Source organism: Pelophylax lessonae (assembly GCF_965119305.1).
Source record: "Pelophylax lessonae genome assembly, chromosome: 5".
Classification (NCBI taxonomy): Eukaryota; Metazoa; Chordata; class Amphibia; order Anura; family Ranidae; genus Pelophylax; species Pelophylax lessonae.
This window is the reverse complement of record NC_138772.1, coordinates 76,649,200-76,667,665: the sequence shown is the minus strand read 5'-3', so window position 1 is coordinate 76,667,665 and position 18,466 is coordinate 76,649,200. Positions and strand designations below refer to the sequence as shown.

General features: G+C 44.8%; 1 protein-coding gene across 3 annotated transcripts in view; it reads left to right on the top strand.

The window, feature by feature from the left end:
- Positions 1–18,466, top strand: part of ARHGAP21 (Rho GTPase activating protein 21) — a 342,461-nt gene that overhangs the window by 190,331 nt on the left and 133,664 nt on the right. For all 3 annotated transcript variants that reach the window (XM_082258120.1, XM_082258121.1, XM_082258119.1), the window contains exons 5-6: positions 9,841–9,919; positions 12,729–12,783. In XM_082258120.1, coding sequence (XP_082114246.1) covers positions 9,841–9,919; positions 12,729–12,783 — 134 coding nt within the window. The remainder of the gene's footprint in view (positions 1–9,840; positions 9,920–12,728; positions 12,784–18,466) is intronic.

The window sequence follows — 18,466 nt, the reverse complement described above, 5'->3', positions numbered from 1 at the left end:
CGGAAAAATAGCCAAACAGACTTTCAGCTTTAGTGCCGGTTCACATTTGTGCGATGCGGGAACACTGCGAATATACAGCGTGATCCCGCATCGCATCCGCATCTCTTGCAGTTCACACTGCTATATGCGATACGCAGGGGGTGTCAATTAAAAGTTAACGACACCCCCAGTTGCGTTCGCATATCGCAGTGCGATCTGCAAGTTCGCACAGAATCGGATCGCACACGTGTGAACCACTATGCGATCCGATTCTGCTGTGAATAAAAAAAAGCCCCATGTGCGAGTTTAGTGCGGATGCGGTGCAAATTCAGCTATACAAAGTGGCTGAAATTCGCACTGCACATGAGATCGCATGTAATTTAGGAGCAGTGCGCTCTGAATTACATGCGATCTCCGCAATCACACACGTGAATCGGGGCATACTCTCGCAGGCACTTAAATGAGCGGTTGGCATTAATTCTGAGCTTTTCCTCCTGACCAAGGAAAGCACCAGCTGCAGCTATCAAAAACTATGCAATTTACTGGTGGGTTGGATAATGGAAAGTGCATATTGTTAAATATATCAAAGATTAAATTACACTTTTCTTGACTCCATTATAGCAGGAATCTCCAAACTGTGGTCCTTTGCTTGCCCTTATCTGGCTCTTGGGGCACTATTCATCCCACTGAAATGAGACACTATTCTGCCCTCTGACACCAAAAATAGTGCATACTTTTTGCCGCTGACATCAACAATGGGGTGTCATTCCTCCCTCTGAAACCAACAATAGGGCACTGTTCACTCCCTGATGCCAGAAAAAATGTTCTATTCCCGCTGGAAACAGATCAGCCCCCTAAGGTTTGGAGACAACTGCACTAGAGTAACCACACACAGAATGTAACAGATGATGGAGTGTTGTAGTCAACCTACCATACTCTGAAGATAAAAGCTGAGGCCTTCTCCTAACATCGCACACAACATTTAGACCCACACCATACACAACTTCAGGTGGTGGAAAGCCTCTTTCACATTGGTCTCTCTTTCAGTCTATACCTACCTCTAAAAAAAGCTATTTTCATTGGATTTATTTTTAGAGGGCAGCAGAGCAATGGCTTTCATGTGTTCAAGAGGCAATCCTCCTGTTTCCTGAATGAATGTTGTGGTGTGTTTTTTTTTTTTTTTTTTTTTTTTTTATGGTTGGGTTTTTTTTCCAGCCAAACTAGGATGTTGTACTGAAACATTGCGCCACAATAGAAAGCCAATCGTTTGCTGTGATTTGCATTCAAATGCATGTGTTTTGAGTGCTCTTGCATTTGAATGCAAAAGCCAGCATTTGACAGCAACGCTGTTAGAGCCATGTCATACTAGAAACTACCGTATGTAGCAGAAATTTGTAGTGATTCCTAGTTGAATATGGAGTTGCTGTTGTAGCTGATTACAGTGCTTATCTGCATTTACAAATCACAATCTCAGACAACTGCATTGAATAACATGAAGAGCTTCTGTAGCTAGCTTGAAATGCTGGAAAATGTCAGTCACTTAGCAACTTGAATACAAATCATTAGAAATTTCTGCTGACCTATTGCTTTTATTGGCTTTTTTTTTCGGTTGCCCTTCTAGGCCGAGGAAGGCCTTTGGGTTATACTGCTGCCGAAAGGTGAAATAGAAATTGTCCGGCACAGGATAATTATGCCCACAACCAGCATGTCTTAGTTTTTGCTAGTGTCCTGAAGAGTGTGGATGGGGTTTCTGTTTGTTTGTAACTGCTGCTTGTATATTTATGCCAGATACCGAAATCATGGAAGTCTCTTCTGTGAGTTGGTGAGCACAGATTTTCCCAGTTCATTTAGTATACTGGTGATCTCTCTGCGACAGCCCTGAATTTCTGCAAGTATCTCCAGTCATCAACAACTGCTCGTAGATTCTGGTCCACATACTGAAAATCCTGGAAGTCTCTACAGTCAGCCAATGTTCACAGTTTAATATCTACACTGGTGTCCTCTCCATCTTCCACAGTCCTGCAGTCATCCGTGACTATCTCATCTATGTTCCATCTCAAGCAGAACTCAATGCACAATGGGGGGGGGGAGCAGGATTCCCCTGCCACCCTGGGGGTTGCTGACTAGGGCAGGGATGTCCTCTGGGCTCCCTGCTACAGTTTTTGGGCTGGGGGAGCAGATGGATCCGGCCCCAAATGTATGCTGCAGCTTTGTGGCCTACTGGTCGGGAGCTATGCGGGGCGGCCCCAGTGAGGGTGGCTGAAGCCACTACCCTTTGTTTGGGCATCCACCCTCTCCTTTGCTGCCCCTGGGTGGTCAGCTCAGCTGAGGCTCAGGCCCAGACAGCTGGGCATCCACAAAAATTGAGGCCGCGGCTTGTGGCCTACTAGGGTTTAATTTTTGATGCCAACATTCCGCCATTGTGGAGGGCACCTACCCCTTTTAGCGCTCCAGGACCATCGAGATACCCTGCCTGTGTCAAAGCGGATGGCCCCTTTTTAAGGGGGCTATTTCCTATTGTGCAGGCTCTAGAGAGGGGCTCACAGGGCGACCCCCCCCCCCCTTGTTTTTTTGAGGAGTCCAGTAGATGGTCTATTCGTGAACCCTGGGTCGGCAACCCCGTTGCGGGATTGCAGTCGGCGGCCCTCCCCTGTTTTTCCAGGTTTTCATCAGATCCTGAATCTGTTCCGGCCAATGCGGACGTGAGTCATACTACTGGGTCTGCATCCACGCACCCTAAGTGCTCAGACAGTGAGGATGTTTCCTCTGCTCCTCTAGCCGTGCATGAAAAGACGCTGGTGGATGCACTGATTTTGTTAGAGCGTGAAATTTTAAACATGGCAGAGATGCTGCGTCTGAGGCGCCAGCCCGATTTAGCACCACAGGTCCTCCACTGTGGCGGGGGTTGTTCCCCTTTCCCGATTACTTTGACAACATTGTCACATAACAGTGGGGTTGTCCAAAATTAACTCTTGTGGTCCCTAAGCATTTTGCTATGCGTTATCCTTATAAGGATTCCCTGATTAAAAAAGTGGACAGTCCCACCTGTAGTTGACTCATCGGTTTCAAGGTTAAATAAAGCTACCTTAATTCTGGTTGAGGAGTCCTTGGCCTTTAAAGATCCAGTTGATAGGAGAGCTGAGGCTCTGGCCTGCCATATGTTTCACGAAGGCTGGTTCGGCTAAGGCCGGTATTTACTATTGCCCTGGTGTCGCAAACTGACTAGTGGGCTAAATTTTTACGCTGGGACCTGGAGGGGAAACGGCTTCCCCCTGCCTTTGCAGAGCTGGTGGATCAGTTTATCCAGGGGCTACAGTTTATCTGTGATGCCTCTTTGCATGCGGCTCTTTTGATTTTAGGTTGTCTTTATCAGCTATGGTCGTTCGGCGCCTTATCTGGCTGACAATGCTGGCCTGCCGATCAGACTTCTAAGAAGGCCTTATCTGATCTCCCATTTGTTGGGGATCGCCTGTTGGGTACTTCCTTGGATGACATCAGTAAGGGTCTTACAGGGGGAAAGAGTACTCTTCTTCCGCAGGCTACCGAGGGCAAGGAGCCCTGTCGTAGACGTGAGCCATTCTTCTTGGCTCATAAGAGGCTTTTTTCGTCCCTCAAGGAATAAGTCCTTGAGAGCCTCTCCTGGAGGTTCCAAGAATACCTGGTCTGGCAAGCCACGAGGGGCTCTTCCAGACCTGCAAACAAGGCTTCCCCTGCATGAAGGGGCACCTTCACCAGTATCTTGGGTGGGGGGACGTCTTCTCTGATTTCCGGATTCGTGGACCTCTCTGGTAAGGTCAAGTGGGTCCATGAAGTCATTTGGTCCGGCTACAAGTTGGAGTTTTGGTCTTTTTCTCCAGAAAGGTTCTTCCCTTCCAAACTGTACTTGTCCTCCGATCACTTATGGGGTCACTTTGGGGCAGTGCAAGACTTGTTACTTTATGGGGTGATTGTCCAAGTACCGGCTTCGGAATGTTTTCAGGGGTTTTACTCAAACTTGTTTACAGTTCCCTGGAAGGAAGGCAGGGTACATCCAATTCTGGACTTCAAGGTGCTAAACTGCTTTGTGCAGGTACAGAAGTTCCAAATGGAATCCATTCGCACGGTAGTGGCCTCCCAACATCTGGGGGATTTTCTCTCTTCTATCAACATCAAGGACGCCTACCTTCACATTCCAATATGTGCTGGTCACCAACATTTCCTCTGCTTTGCCGTGGGCGAGGAGCATTATCAATTTGTGGCGTTTTCCTTGGGTCTCGCCTCCACTCCTCGGGTCTTCACAAAGTGTTGGCCCCAGTTCTAGCATTGTTGTGTCAGTGGGGGCTCGCGGTACTAAGGTACCTGGACAATCTTCTGTGAGCAGAGTCCCTGACTGCTCTGATGGACACCTTGGAGATTACTCTGCGATCTCTGAGGGAGTTCGGTTGGATTCTGAACCTTCAGAAGTCTGCACAAAACTGGACTATCTGGGTGGATTCACCTCAGTCAGTGTTGTTTCCTCTGGAAAAACTCCAGAGGAGGAAATTCAGCTTCTGTTGTCCAGCAGATGGTCATCCCTCCGGGCTTGCATGCGGGTGCTGGGCCTGATGGTGTCTACCTTCAAAACGGTTCCATTTGCACAGTTCAGCACGAGATCTCTGCAAAAAGATTCTGATGAAATGGGTCAAGAATCCAGTCTCTAGAGGTTGCTTCATTCTCCGGCACTTCGACAGGGAAATCCTTCTCTCCCTGTACTGGGCGGTTGTCCCCACGGATGCCAGCCTTTGTGTGGGGAGGCATCCTTGGCACAGCTTGTGCTCAGGGGGTCTGGACTAGGGAAGAGTCCAGACTTGCTGACTGGAACTCCAAGCGATCAGACTTTGTCTGGATCATTGGACAATTCGTCTTCAGGGGTTTCCGGTACAAATTTAATCAGACATCGCCACAGCCATGGCCTATGTCAATCACCATGGGAGCACGAGAAGTTTCCTGGTGGATTGTGAAGTAGCCGGCATTCTAAGGTGGGCAGGACGATCGTTCCAGTCCTCTCTGCTGTACACATTCCATGGAAGGTACAGAGGTTTGTGGCATGGTCTCGGGATCCTCTGGTCGACGCCGCACACGCATTAGTGGCTCCTTGGCATCAGTATCGTCTGATTTTATGCCTTCCCCCTCCCTCTCAAACTTCTGCCAAGACTTTTGTGCAGGATTGAGGCTGCAAGGGATTCCGGTCTTTCTGGTGGCTCCAGACTGGCCTTGCCGGTCTTGGTGCGCTAATCTGGTCGCTCTCCTTGGAAACTTCCTCTTGGGGATAATCTGCTTTCTCAATGACCAATCTGTCATCCTGCTTTGCAGTCACTGATTTAACGGCTTGGCTGTTGAAAGCCAGGTGCTGAGGGATATAGGTTGTCTGAATCAGTGATTCCTACGCTGTTAAAGGTTAGAAAATCTACCTCTAGGAAGATCTACCATCGTATTTGGAAGACGTACATTGCGTCGGGTTAGTCTTTTGGTGTTCTCCCTCGCTCCTTTTCGTTGGCTCGGAACTTGGCTTTCTTCCAACAGGGGGGTTGAGCAGCACCTGGCCTTGAATACCATCAAGGACCAGGTTTCGGCCATGGCGGTCTTCTTTCAGCGTCCATTGGCCACACTTTCCTTGGTTTGTACCTCTATTCAGGGAGCTTGACACTTGGTTTCTCCAGTGTGGTCTCCATTAACGCTGTGGGTCCTCAAATTGGTGCCTCCAGTTAGCCAGGAATCTCTCTTCAAAAATATTGTGAGGTTCTCCTGCTTACGTTGTCCCAGAAGGTGGCATTTTTGGTGGCTATTACTTCTGCGTGCAGGGTGTAGGAGCTGGCTGCATTGTCTTGTCGTTCACCTTACCTGTTGGTTTACAGAGCTAAGGTGATTCTCCGTCCCTGTCTGTTGTTCCTTCCAAAGGTCGTCTGATTTCGATTTGAATGAAGACATTGTGTTTCCTTCCCTGTGTCCCAGGCCAAAACATCCAAGGGAAATTGCCTTGCATTCCCTGGATGTGGTTCGGGCAATCAGGGTGGACCTGGCAGCTACAGAGACTTTTAGGAAGTCAGGATTACGATGCTTCTGCTGTGACCATTTCCAGATGGATCAGACAGACCATGATTCAGGCCTGTTAAATTAAGGGTCAGGTTCCTCCTTCCTGTTACCATAAATTAGTTTCTTATACCTCTCTACTGGAATTTTGGACCACTCTTCTATCACCAACTGCTCCAGGTCTCTCAGATTGGAAGGGTTCCCTTTTCCAACTGCTGTTTTGAGATCTCTCCACAGGTGCTCTATGGGATTTAGATCTGAACTCATTGGCAACCAGTTCAGTACTCTCCAGTGCTTTGTCTTAAACAATATCTGGGTGCTTTCTGACGTGTGCTTTGGTTCATTGTCTTGTTGTAAGACCCTTGACCTCTGACAGGGACTCCACACCCTGACACTGGGCCCTACGTTGCAAACCAGAATTCTTTGGTAGTCTTCAAATTTCAAAATGCCATGCCCACGGTCAAGATATCCTGCGCCTGAAGCAGCAAAGCAACCCCAAAACACCAGTGAACCTCCATCATGTTTGACTGTAGGGGACTGTGTTTTTTTTTTTTTAAGGCCTTATTTCTTTTTCTAAAAACAGAATTATGGGCTTTACCAAAAAGCTGTAATTTTTGTTTCATCTGTCCAAAAGCACTTTCTCCCAAAATGATTTTGGCTTCCTCAGGTAAGTTTTGACAAGCTCCAATCTGGCTTTTTTATGTTTGTGTCCGCAGTGGGGTCCTCCTTGGTCTCCTACTATAGCATTGCTTTTCATTCAGATGGCGACGTAAAGTGCGAGCGGACAGTTGTACCCTGTGCCTGAAGGACTGCTTGAATTTGTCTGGAAGTAGCTCAAGGCTCCACCAAACAATCCTCCGTTGCAGTCTTTAATTTTTTCTCTTTTGTTCAAGTCCAGGTCTGTAAACTTCTTGACAATGTTAAGCACAGTTGACACAGGAACATTAGGATCTCTGGAGATGGACTTGTAACCTTGAGATTGCCCATGCTTTTCCACAATTTTTGTTCTCCAATACTCGGACAATTCTTTGCTGCTCTCTCTTCTCCATGCTCCGAGTCGCACACAGACACAACAGAAAGGTTGAATCCATTTTCACCATTTTAAGTGGTTGTCAGTGTGATTTCTATATTGTCAGCACCTGTCAATTGATACAAGTGAGTTTAATTACGAATTACAGGAGCATCACAAACTTGGAAGGCAATTATTTCTTACAATTTTGAGAAGATGCCAAAAATTTTGTCCAGTCCATTTTTAGAGTTTTGCGTGGAATGTGTAAGATTTGGCTTTTTGTTTCTCCACTTTTGTGTCACAGCAATTCAAACAAAAGAAATAAACATGAGAGAGCCTAAACATTTGTAATTGCAACAATTTTCTCAGCAAAGTGGTGCATATATAATGCATGTAATTTTTTTAAAATTTTTTCCTTCATATATCCAATGGTTGTCACTGCACAAATGTCAGATCAGAAATGGGACTGCGTGCACAGCCTGTAGTGCATATAATCCAAAAGAGAGCGGCACTCACGGGTCTTAAAAGGTAAACACACAATGAAGGTTTTATTTCGACACAAAGCTAGTCTTCCTTAGGGCTCCAAACAAGTAAAGCAAAACATGTATACCCTAAAACCCCTCCCATCATTCTCACCCATTCTCATGACATCAAGTGTAAATATCAAAGTTCCAGCTAAAAACAATCATAGGAAATGTCCAAATTTGGGAGAACAAAAAAAAAGACAAAAATAAATAAAACATCAATAAAGTAAGGAACCCCCCAGTACAATTTCTTCTGCATCATTCAGACATCCCTAGCCAGAGAATACAGCAAAACCCTGATACCACATTTACTCAACGCAGCGAAAGCTTGCATTCCCTTACATTGGAAGTCACCTGATCCCCCCCCCCCCTCCATTTCTGAGTCGACAAAATAGCAAAAATGGAGGAATTGATCTCCATAGCACGAGATACGACTGCCAAACATGCACATATCTGGAGTCCTTGGACCCATTTCCAGACCTCAGCCACATATCTGTCACATATAAACCATAACCTTAATTAAAACCAGGATTCTGCCTGCATTACAGTGTCCTGTCCAACGGACGATATGCCTTTTCCTATTCCCTATTAATTTGATCCTACGATCTAGTTCATCTCCACACCTACCGATAATATTGTGTGGCGGGTCCCTCTCACCCCTAAACAAGGGATGATTGTGAGAGGTTCCTTGCTTCCACCATAGATTACTCCTTGGACATTAACGATATCCACCTTATCACATTCCTAAGACTCCATACGCTGTAAACCCATTTTCTCTCTGATCTGGGGCTCGCCTGGGGCAGAGACCGGAAGCAGACGGATGCTCTTTCCTCCTGCCCCCCCCCCCCTACCCTCCCTTCCTCTTTCCTCTTCTCTCCTTCCCTTCCTCTTCGTTTCATTACTACATACTAGACAGACATTCCATAAACAGACTGGGGGGAAAGGCTGGGCTTCCTCACGGTTGCGCGGCATTCCTCCCTGACCTTACACGCGATTTTAGCAGTAGCGCTATCATCCAAGATCCTCTAGCTAGAACCCAACAGCATCCAGAGGTCCTTCACAGATTCTTTTTGTTCTTAAAGAGGTTGTACACCAAGAAATTTTTTTTTGTCTTCTTTACAACCTGAAAGAGAAACCCATAATGAGCTAGTATGCATCGCATACTAGCTCATTATGAAATACTTACCTTAGAACGAGCCCCCGCCGTGCCGTCCGCTTACCTGTATGACGGGCGACATGTATAGTCGCCCGTCTTCCGGGATCGCGGCATCCGGCCATCTGATTGGCCGGAGCCGCGGTGACGTCACTCCCGCGCACGCACGGTCACGGCACGGGGCTCTGAAGGAACGGCACGATCTGCCGTTCCTTCAGAGCGCATGCGCCAGTGACGTCACTGGCTGCATTAAAGGTAAATATCTCCTAAACGGTACATGTTTAGGAGATATTTACAGTACCTATAGGTAAGCCTTAATATAGGCTTACCTATAGGTACAACTTCCTGAGGAGGGTTTACTTCCTCTTTAACCATTATTAAACTCATGGAAATCCCAGAGAACATTATATCATTCACTACTTACTATTAGTTTCTAATATATGACAACAATGTCAATAATCCTTATAATTCTTTGATTACACTTACTTAAATACTCCTTTTGCTACACTGTAGCTATGTTTACCTCGGATAGTTATCTGATTCAAATTGTATTTCTCGATAGTTGAGTTCTGTATTAGAAAACTCTGTAATGAAGACTGGATTTTATTGTCCACAAATGTTCACATATGTTTGTCTTTACCTGACTGTTACTCATGTTATTATCAAATAAAAATATTTTGGAAAAAAAATAAAATAAAGTAAGGAACCAAATTATTGTCCTGAGGAAGACGAGCTTGTGCCTCGTCAAAATAAAACCTTCAGTGTGTGTTCACCTTTCAAGACCCGTGAGTGCCGTGCTCTTTTGGATTATATAATATAGAATTTATTTAAAAAACATAAAAGCCCCTTCCCCCTACTCTGCAGTTGCTATCCTCTGTCGTTTCTAGGGAAAGGATTGACTATAGTAATTATTTTAGGACTAGAGCTGCGGTTCCAGCCTGGTTTGAGGAGCAGCATAACAGTTGGAATTTATTTTTATCACATAGGTGCCCCTTTTCTTAGATTTTTTTTTTTTTGGAAAGCTGACAGAATCTAAAAGCAGCACAGATTTGTTTTTCCTCCATATTTTTGTAGCATATTAACTTGAGTGATGAGCTGTATTTAGTAATGTTTTTTTGTTATTCTAGGGGACAGAATCATAAAGGTGAATGGGGAAAGTATCATTGGGAAGACATATTCTCAAGTCATTGCACTAATTCAGAACAGGTATGTATCCCCTTCAACACAGTCCTATGTAGATTTGTGTGACTTAAGAATTTTGCGATTTCCATTGTGTCTTTACCATGCAACTTTGCATGAGTGTGACTTTGTTACGTTTTGCTTTGACAAATGCGATTGTTTTGTTTGTGCTCTACAAAGTCTCTAGACATGTGCAGAATGAAAAAATTAAATTTAGTTTAGTTTGGCTTCAGTATTTTCTAACGAATTCCAAATTTTCATAACGATTCAAATTCGAATAGGTCGAAAATTAAACGACCTATTCAAATTCTGTTTGAAGAGCAGCAGGTTGTTAAGGAGTTGGGCTGTGAAGCCGGCCACCGCATCCTTAACCGATGTCTCATCAGCATGGTTTCCCCACCGGCAGCTGAATGTATTGAAAGAATTGCGGTAATCAAAAATAAATTAAAAAAACAGCGTGCCCCCCCCAAGGCAAAGCAACTTGCCTCCATGGGGGACAAGGGCCTCTTCCCCCACAACCCATTCCAGTGGTTGTGGGCTCTGCGGGCCGGGCATGGGGGGGGGGTGTTTTGGTGCAGGGGGCCAAAGCACCTTGTCCCCATACACAAGGGCCTCTTCCCCACAATACTGGCCAGTGATTTTGGGGGGCTTATCAGAATCTGGAAGCTCTCTTTAACAAGACCCCTGGATCCCAACCTCCCTACCTATATGAGTACCAATGCTCATTCACCAAATTAAAAAAAGTGTAGTGGAAAAAAATTATAGTAGGCAGTTTTTGACAATTGACATTTCTCTCCAACAATCTTTTTTTTTTGCTAGAAAATTACTCAGAACCCCCAAACATATGTTTTTTATATAATATGTAAATGCTTGCACAAATTTAAATGGGGCCTAAAACCCCAATCCCTGCTGTGGGATAACAAAACCTTTTTACATTTTTTTTACAATAGCAGCTGTGACAATATCATAAAATATGAGGTATAAACCTGTAAAGTAGCGTACAGTGCAATTCAAAAACTGACTGTACAGTGCATAAATAGTACTAAATCAAGCTTCTGTGCAAAACCTGCAACCTGCTACATGCAATAATTGAATTCAATAATGTGGACAAGATTCATTTGATTACTTCATCCCAAAGTACTCTGATAAAAATATGATTTTTAGTCGTCAATCAAGTTAGCAGCATCAGGTAATTTATAGGCAAACCACATTTGTTTCAGCCACTAGAGATCTCCCCAAAATAAACAAACTCAACTGACTGATGTGACCAGTTAACTAAAGCTGGGCAAAAATGCCTCATTTTAATATCTCTGGTCACACATCCTGGGGAATTCATGAAGATTATCCTATACACCCTTTAGAATTTGTTGGAGTGCAGCACCAAAATGTCAGTGCCTGCACCTGATTCATGTACCTCTCTGTGATACTTTCAGTACTGAACCTCAATGAAATTTGAAATCCATCGTTAAGAGACTGGGGTTGGCACATTCCCTCCCTTCCCAGCCACTGTAGCCATCACACTGACAGGTGCATGATTAAGAAGTTTTGCTCGAAGCCTGATGGGGAAACTGAGGGACTAAAGCCCCGTACACACGTACCCATTGTCGGCCGTAAATATTCGGCCGAAGACCAATCGGCCGATTTGTAAGCTTGTTAGTATGATGCTTCCGACAGCCGACACCGCATTTTCGGCCGAACAGAATCTGTCATGCAGGCATTAAAATTTTTGTTGGTCAACACCAGAACGGCCGATTGTTCGCCAGTCAGTACAGATTTCGGCCAAAAGACAGCAGATTAGCAAGACTGGGCATGCTCAGAAAAGAAAAAAAGACAAGGAAAGTTATCCATCACATGACATCACTTCTGCAGTCGGCTGTTGTTGGCCGACAAAATTTGTGTGCAGTCTTTTTCATTTTTCAACAGACACAACAGCCCTGGACAAAAGACGGCCGATCGTTCGGCCGACGATCAGTACGTGTGTACGGGGCTTTATTCCCTACTAGGTCCACTTTACACTTGATTGACAGTGCACAGCAGTGGGTGGATCCATATCTGCTATTCGGTCCAATTTCGGCCTAAGAATCCACTCACTGCTGTGCATTGTCAATCACACACAAGGTGGACCTGATGGCGAACTCATCTCAGAGTTTGCCATCAACCTCTGTCAACCCAACAGGTGCAGCAGCCGTTAATTTGAGTTGTCGGGTGGACAGAGATTTACAGGGAACTCCCATCAGTTCAGCCTTGCCTATGATTGACAGTTGATGGAAGTGGGCTGATTCCATAGGTATTGTCAGACTGAACAGCGACATTGTCGCCGGCTCACTGCTGTTGGCGGTCAATCACAGGCAAGGCAGACCTGATGGAAAACATTTCTCTGAGTTCCCAATCAGGCTGCACCTACTGTCAGTTCAGTGTGACTTTATCATTGGTTGCCAGGACATGGGTAGTCTTCGTCCTAGCAGTCAATAAAGTAAATATGAACCACTTTAAACCTATAACATTAATAAAGTAATTAACCCGCAACACCTCTGTATGCCAAATTTGAGTTGTGAAGCTTAGGGTAGGTTGAGGCAAGTGCGTTGCACTGTAAAGCAAAACCTATTGCACAGTGTTACTTCTGTTTCTAAATCATCATTCCTCTAAGCTATACCATGATGTATAAACCGGGAATTGTTTTCCCCAGAACCCTCCAGCAGTGTGCACAGCTGGAACTAGCAGGGGGGTGTGTACACAAATACAGAAAAGTACTGTACTTGTTAATGCTGCTGCAATATAGTAGTACATTACTAATCTGACCAAATGTTAAATGACAATGCATAATATTGTGTTGCAGCGATTCAACGTTAGAACTTAGTGTGATGCCAAAAGACGAGGACATTCTACAGCTGGTAAGATCTGACTTGCTATTTAATTATATAGCACTATATACCAATGTGACTTTAAAAGAGAAATGAAGTAGAACTAAACCTTAACAGGGTATTAAACAATTCGCTTTTTTTTTTTTTTTAAACGTTATTGCATCTCCACATTGTTTTAGCCTTTCTCTACCACCTCTTTAGTGTTGGTTGCACAGCTATTCAGAAACGGCCTCCTGATAACAGTGGGCTGTGCGACTGTAATGTGTTCACACAGCCACTTGTTGTGTTAAAGCGTCTGTTACCAAAAAAAAAAAAGATTCCATCCCATTAAAGCAGGAATAACCGCACAGTGCTTGTGCTGTGTCATTTGGCCCCTCCTATCACCTGTAATACCTGGCTGATTCTGCCTGGTTCTGCCCTCCCCCCCCCCCCCCCCTGTAAACTGACCAAGTATATCATGACTGCTCCGCTCTGACACCGAGGTCAGTTTACGTGCCTTCGTCATCCGCAGCCCTGCAATCTGTTCTCCTGTGCCCTCCTCTCCCCCCCTATACACTACAGAGGAAGGTCACGTGACTGCCCAGCAGATAACAGAGGGAGATCTCGCCCCCTTAGTCTATAGTACATACATCGGAGAAAGAGAGCGGCGGGTGGTCACGTGACCACTGATCGGGGAGAAGGATTAAGGTATTTTGAAGATGAATTTTACAAAACGGCATACAGCATATACTACATGTTATCCTAGCAGAGGGGCTGGCAGTGATTAGGAGCGCTGCCTTAACAACCCCTTTAACCACGGCAGGGTGACCATGCAAAAGTACAGTTGTCCGACTTCCTTGCATATTCATCAGGTAGTATTCTTGGAAAAGCTGCAGATTTTAAGGGCTTATAAACACAATCCCACATAGAAAAATGCAGCATCCCACAGGGGTCTGTTTACTTTTTTTCTTACAAAAAGTGACACTTTTTGTGTCCGCAATATGAGATGTCATTTTCTGCACTGCAAATAGATACGGCATGGCTTTTTTTTCCCCGATTTCCGCACTGCACCACAAATCGCACCAATTGTTTTCTGTGTGCCCTTGTGGTGACTAACATTAAAAGCCAGTCAGTGTGAGATTGTCAGATACTTTTGAAATGGTCAAGTGTTTGGAGATTTCAGGGATTGGGTTTTACTTTTACTTTATCTGGGTTGTGCCAGTGTGGCCCAAGTAATAATTAAAGGTTGTTTTCATTGGGTGGGCATGGGAATATGGGTTTATTTGTGGGATATTGTATACAAATAATGATTAGATGCCAATATGTGTGTATTGATTATGTATCCCTTTCAGAAATTGGTGGAAATTTTTCTCATTCATTTGAATGCATGCTCCTATTCTCTCCCAATTGTCCTGCTCTATGAATAGTGAATAAATGGATGTACTGCGCAGCCAGTATAGCAGCAAATAAGGGCGCAATAGTGTTAAAGAAACATGTGCCACATCCTAATTCATATATCGAACATTGAGGAAAGTTAAATGGACTTTATAGGCACAAGTAAGGGAGAAGTAAAAAACTTTTTTATTGATATATAAAAACAAGGGAAAGGCCCCTACATGGGGGAGTGATTATTTATACATACAATCCATACATAGAAAAACGCCTGAATGTACCTTGACAGTAGAACATAAATGTACATCAGTAGTAAAGTAAATAATTGCATAACACATGAAACGTGGTGGTGTAAGAATACTATACATTACATCCTACATAGCTCGAAGATGATGCCAGAAGATAAAGCTATTAATGTCCTCGAGTGTGGTTAGTACAGCCCTAAAATTAGGGATAATTCATTCAGCCAGATGCCCTACATGTTTCGCTTGAGGAATCAAGCTTCTTCTGGAGCTACTGGTATACAGAATCCCTATAGAGGCGAGTGATGATTCACAATGACCTTACGCCCATTGTGTTGGGCAATAGGCATGTCAAATAAGACGAAAAAATGTATAAATCATTACAGGGGGGGTCTGCTACTTTAATATGTAACGCAGTGTGGGGAAGTGACAGGACCTAGAGGGCTTGCCAGCATCCATGGCTAGAGGGAGAGAGACATGGGATCTTAGAGAGATTTCATGGAAATGTCAGTGATGGAATAAACCAGAATGTGAGTCAGCTCACCTGTCCCCACCCAGAGCTGGTACCGGTTTTGAAAGGATTTTTTTTTTTTTTTTAGATCCGTAGATTAGATGGTCATTATGTGATTCCTTCGATTTGTATAGTGAAATAAATTTGATAATAAATGGCTTCATATGATTACGATCCTTAAATAAAATACATTTTCTCTATTGTTCATTGATGGACACTGCAGCTTGATCTTCTTAACCATGGGGTTATACGGCCCCTTACAAGAGTAGGACACTAGGCAGAAAACTTGACTACGCCTATGGACACTCCCAGGGGGTATATTCCCACTCTCAGCCATAGGCACTCAGTTTTTTTTTTCTGCCTAGTCAGGAGTAAGGACCTAGATCCTTGCAATTTTTTCATTCTTAATGGATTTTTCTATTTTTCCTGTGAGAATCTACAATCAGCTGCTGAACTGGGAGACTAACTGGATATTTTCAAAAATACAGTGGTCACCCCAGTCTGGCCAACAAGCTTGCGCAGGCTTTTTAGCTCTGCGCTAGGTTGGCAGCAACAGAGCCCCACTAAACAGGGCTAGCCTGCGAGTTTGCATACGACCTGGCCCTGGCCTGAGTCGCAGCGTTCCTCCCTCCTGGCCCACAGTCACCTCCCCCCCCCCCCATTTTGATGGAGAGGAGATTCTATTTGGAGCTGTGCCCACCCTGTTCCTGGTTTGGTAAGTAGCTGTCCCCCCCCCCCCCTCTATCCCTAGAGGGTTTTGGGGTGGCCCTATCGCCTTTTCATGTCGGTCTGGGGTGCTGAGCTAGCGATTGGGGGAGGGGGGGAACAGGATGATCAGCTTATGGAAGGGGGCTGTACCTAGTGAAGGCTCCTACCAGGGTCCCCCTTCCTGCTGGTGTCGTATTCCGGGCTCTTGGGACCCCTTCTGGTCTCCGGGAGCCACACAGGGCAACATTTTCTTGTAGCCTGTGTGCTGTAGATTCGACGGCCATGTTTGTGTAGCCTTGGCGGCCATTATCTAGTGGTTTCTCATTACTAATAGCGACGGCTATGACTGTGAAGCATATATGGGCGGTGTTTTTGGTGGTGGGAGCCCCTTGGATTTCTTCTGACACTGCTTGTAACAAAACTGAGTGCCTATAGGTGAGAGTGGGAGTAAACCCCCTGTGACTGCCCATAGGCGTAGTCAAGCTTTTTTTCTACCTAGTGTCCAACTTCTGTAGGGGGCAATATAACCCAATGGTTAAGACAATCAGGAGCTTTGTTTGTCAATGAACATGGAGGAATAGATTTTACAATAAGTCAAAAATCTATTTTTTTGGCATTATCAGTCATATTTTCAATATCCATGCCAAAATTTCACGATTTCTGCCAGGGTATGCAAACTTTTGAGCACCACGGTACCTCTTATGTTTGGTTGTTTTGTACGTTGCAAGCATGTATGTTTTTGACTGTATGGGGGAAAAAAAATATATATAAAAAAAAAAAAATGTCCTATGTGGATATAATCACTTCACTCTCCAATCCACTCCAGTCTGCCCCAAGACATCAGAGAGTTTTTTTTATAGACATTTGGGAAGAGGAATTTACAAATTGCTTTCTAGCTAAATATTCATTAGTTATTTATGTAGATATTCTACAGTATATGTTTCAATTGACTGTTTACGTTTACCAGTACTCTTTGAAGTGTGTACGCCTTCAACATATGACGGTTCTGATTTTGTTGACAGGGTATACCCTGGACAGAGAATGAACATCTAAAATAGGAAGCACATTTAGTTTACGTTTTTATGTTCACAGTTCTCTCTGGCTTTCAGTTGTACAAAGCAATAAGGTTTTTTCTGAATCCAGGGATTATTGAATTGGCACAGCATTGACGGAAGAGAATTGTTAATCTGCCAGTACCGAACCACTTACTGAAATTACTTCTTTGCTCCAAATTTGATCTCTGTCCTTAAAAAAAAAAAAAATATGAACAGGTCATTTTAATGAGCTAATGCAATGCAGTTCAGTCCGAAATGTATTTACACATTTTTGTCGGCCTTTGACCATATAGTTGTATCATAAGCAGGTTTGAGCAGTGGACCAAGAAAAGAGCAGGGCTCATGTGCTAAATAGATTTATTGGGCATACATACACTAACCAGCTTTGTGTATGCTAACATATAGGGTATACCCTTCCTTCATTGTTGATGCAGAACACATTTAAAGGAACTTCATAGACCAGCGTCTTTCAACCAGTGTTCTGTGTAACCCTAGGGTTCATCCAGAGGTTACTAGGGGTGCTTTGGTTCGTGGCTGATGGTGACTGCACAGTTCCAGGGCTAATTCCATTTGGTAGAGCCCAGCAGCAGGAAATCCATTACCTATGTTTTTTTCTTAGGACCCTTCTATTCAGTGCCGCTCAACTTCATTCAGCAGAGAATCTGTGAACAGACCCTTTGCTGAATCAGAGTTAAATGGGACGAATGTCCGTTTTTTCACATCAATGTCTATATTCAGTTTGTGTCCACATTTACACAGCGGACAGGGGCAGGCCTGTGATGGCTCTTTGAACTTGGACAGACTCCGAGTAAGCGAGTATAAATGAACACAATGTTTACAGCAGCTTGCCAATAGACCCACATGGAGCTTCCAGTCTGAAAAATGGACAGGTGGGCCTAATCGGAAAGGGCTTTAAGGGTGATATTCTGACCACCAACTTAAGAGTGGCATTCTTCTTACCGCCAATCTTAGGAGTATTTTCCTATTGACCCCTGATTGGTTTACTAAGTAAGAATTCAAGGCCTGAGAATTTTAGGCGCTCCTCCAGGTTAAAAAGACTGGCATACACAGAGAGATGCATTAAAGGAGGAGTAGAGCCAAAACACTATTGGTCCTACTTCTCCTGGGGATCGCAAGAGTGCCCTTCGTTCTGCATGCCTGTCACCCATATGTAGCGGACGGTGGGCTAAATCCCACTGTTGGCTGACGTCACTTGTCCAGTCCAGGCTCTGGAGAGATCCTGCCTTTGTCAGGATACACCTAAATGGCTAACCAGCAGCTGGCTCAGTCTCTCAAAGTGAAGCTGAGAGCCTGAGCCAGCCATTCCTGCCCCCCTCCACAGCCCAGCGCTTCAGTGAGTGTTGGGAGGGGCAGAGAACCGAGACCAAGAACTTATGATCAGTAGTCGTTGATCGCTCAGTTCTTGGTGTACAGGCAGCAGAGGACAGCTGCAGCATCGGGTCAATGCTGCAGCATCGGGTCAATGCTGCAGCATCGGGTCAATGCTGCAGCATCGGGTCAATGCTGCAGCATCGGGTCAATGCTGCAGCATCGGGTCAATGCTGCAGCATCGGGTCAATGCTGCAGCATCGGGTCAATGCTGCAGCATCGGATCAATGCTGCAGCATCGGATCAATGCTGCAGCATCGGATCAATGCTGCAGCATCGGATCAATGCTGCAGCATCGGATCAATGCTGCAGCATCGGATCAATGCTGCAGCATCGGATCAATGCTGCAGCATCGGATCAATGCTGCAGCATCGGATCAATGCTGCAGCATCGGATCAATGCTGCAGCATCGGATCAATGCTGCAGCATCGGATCAA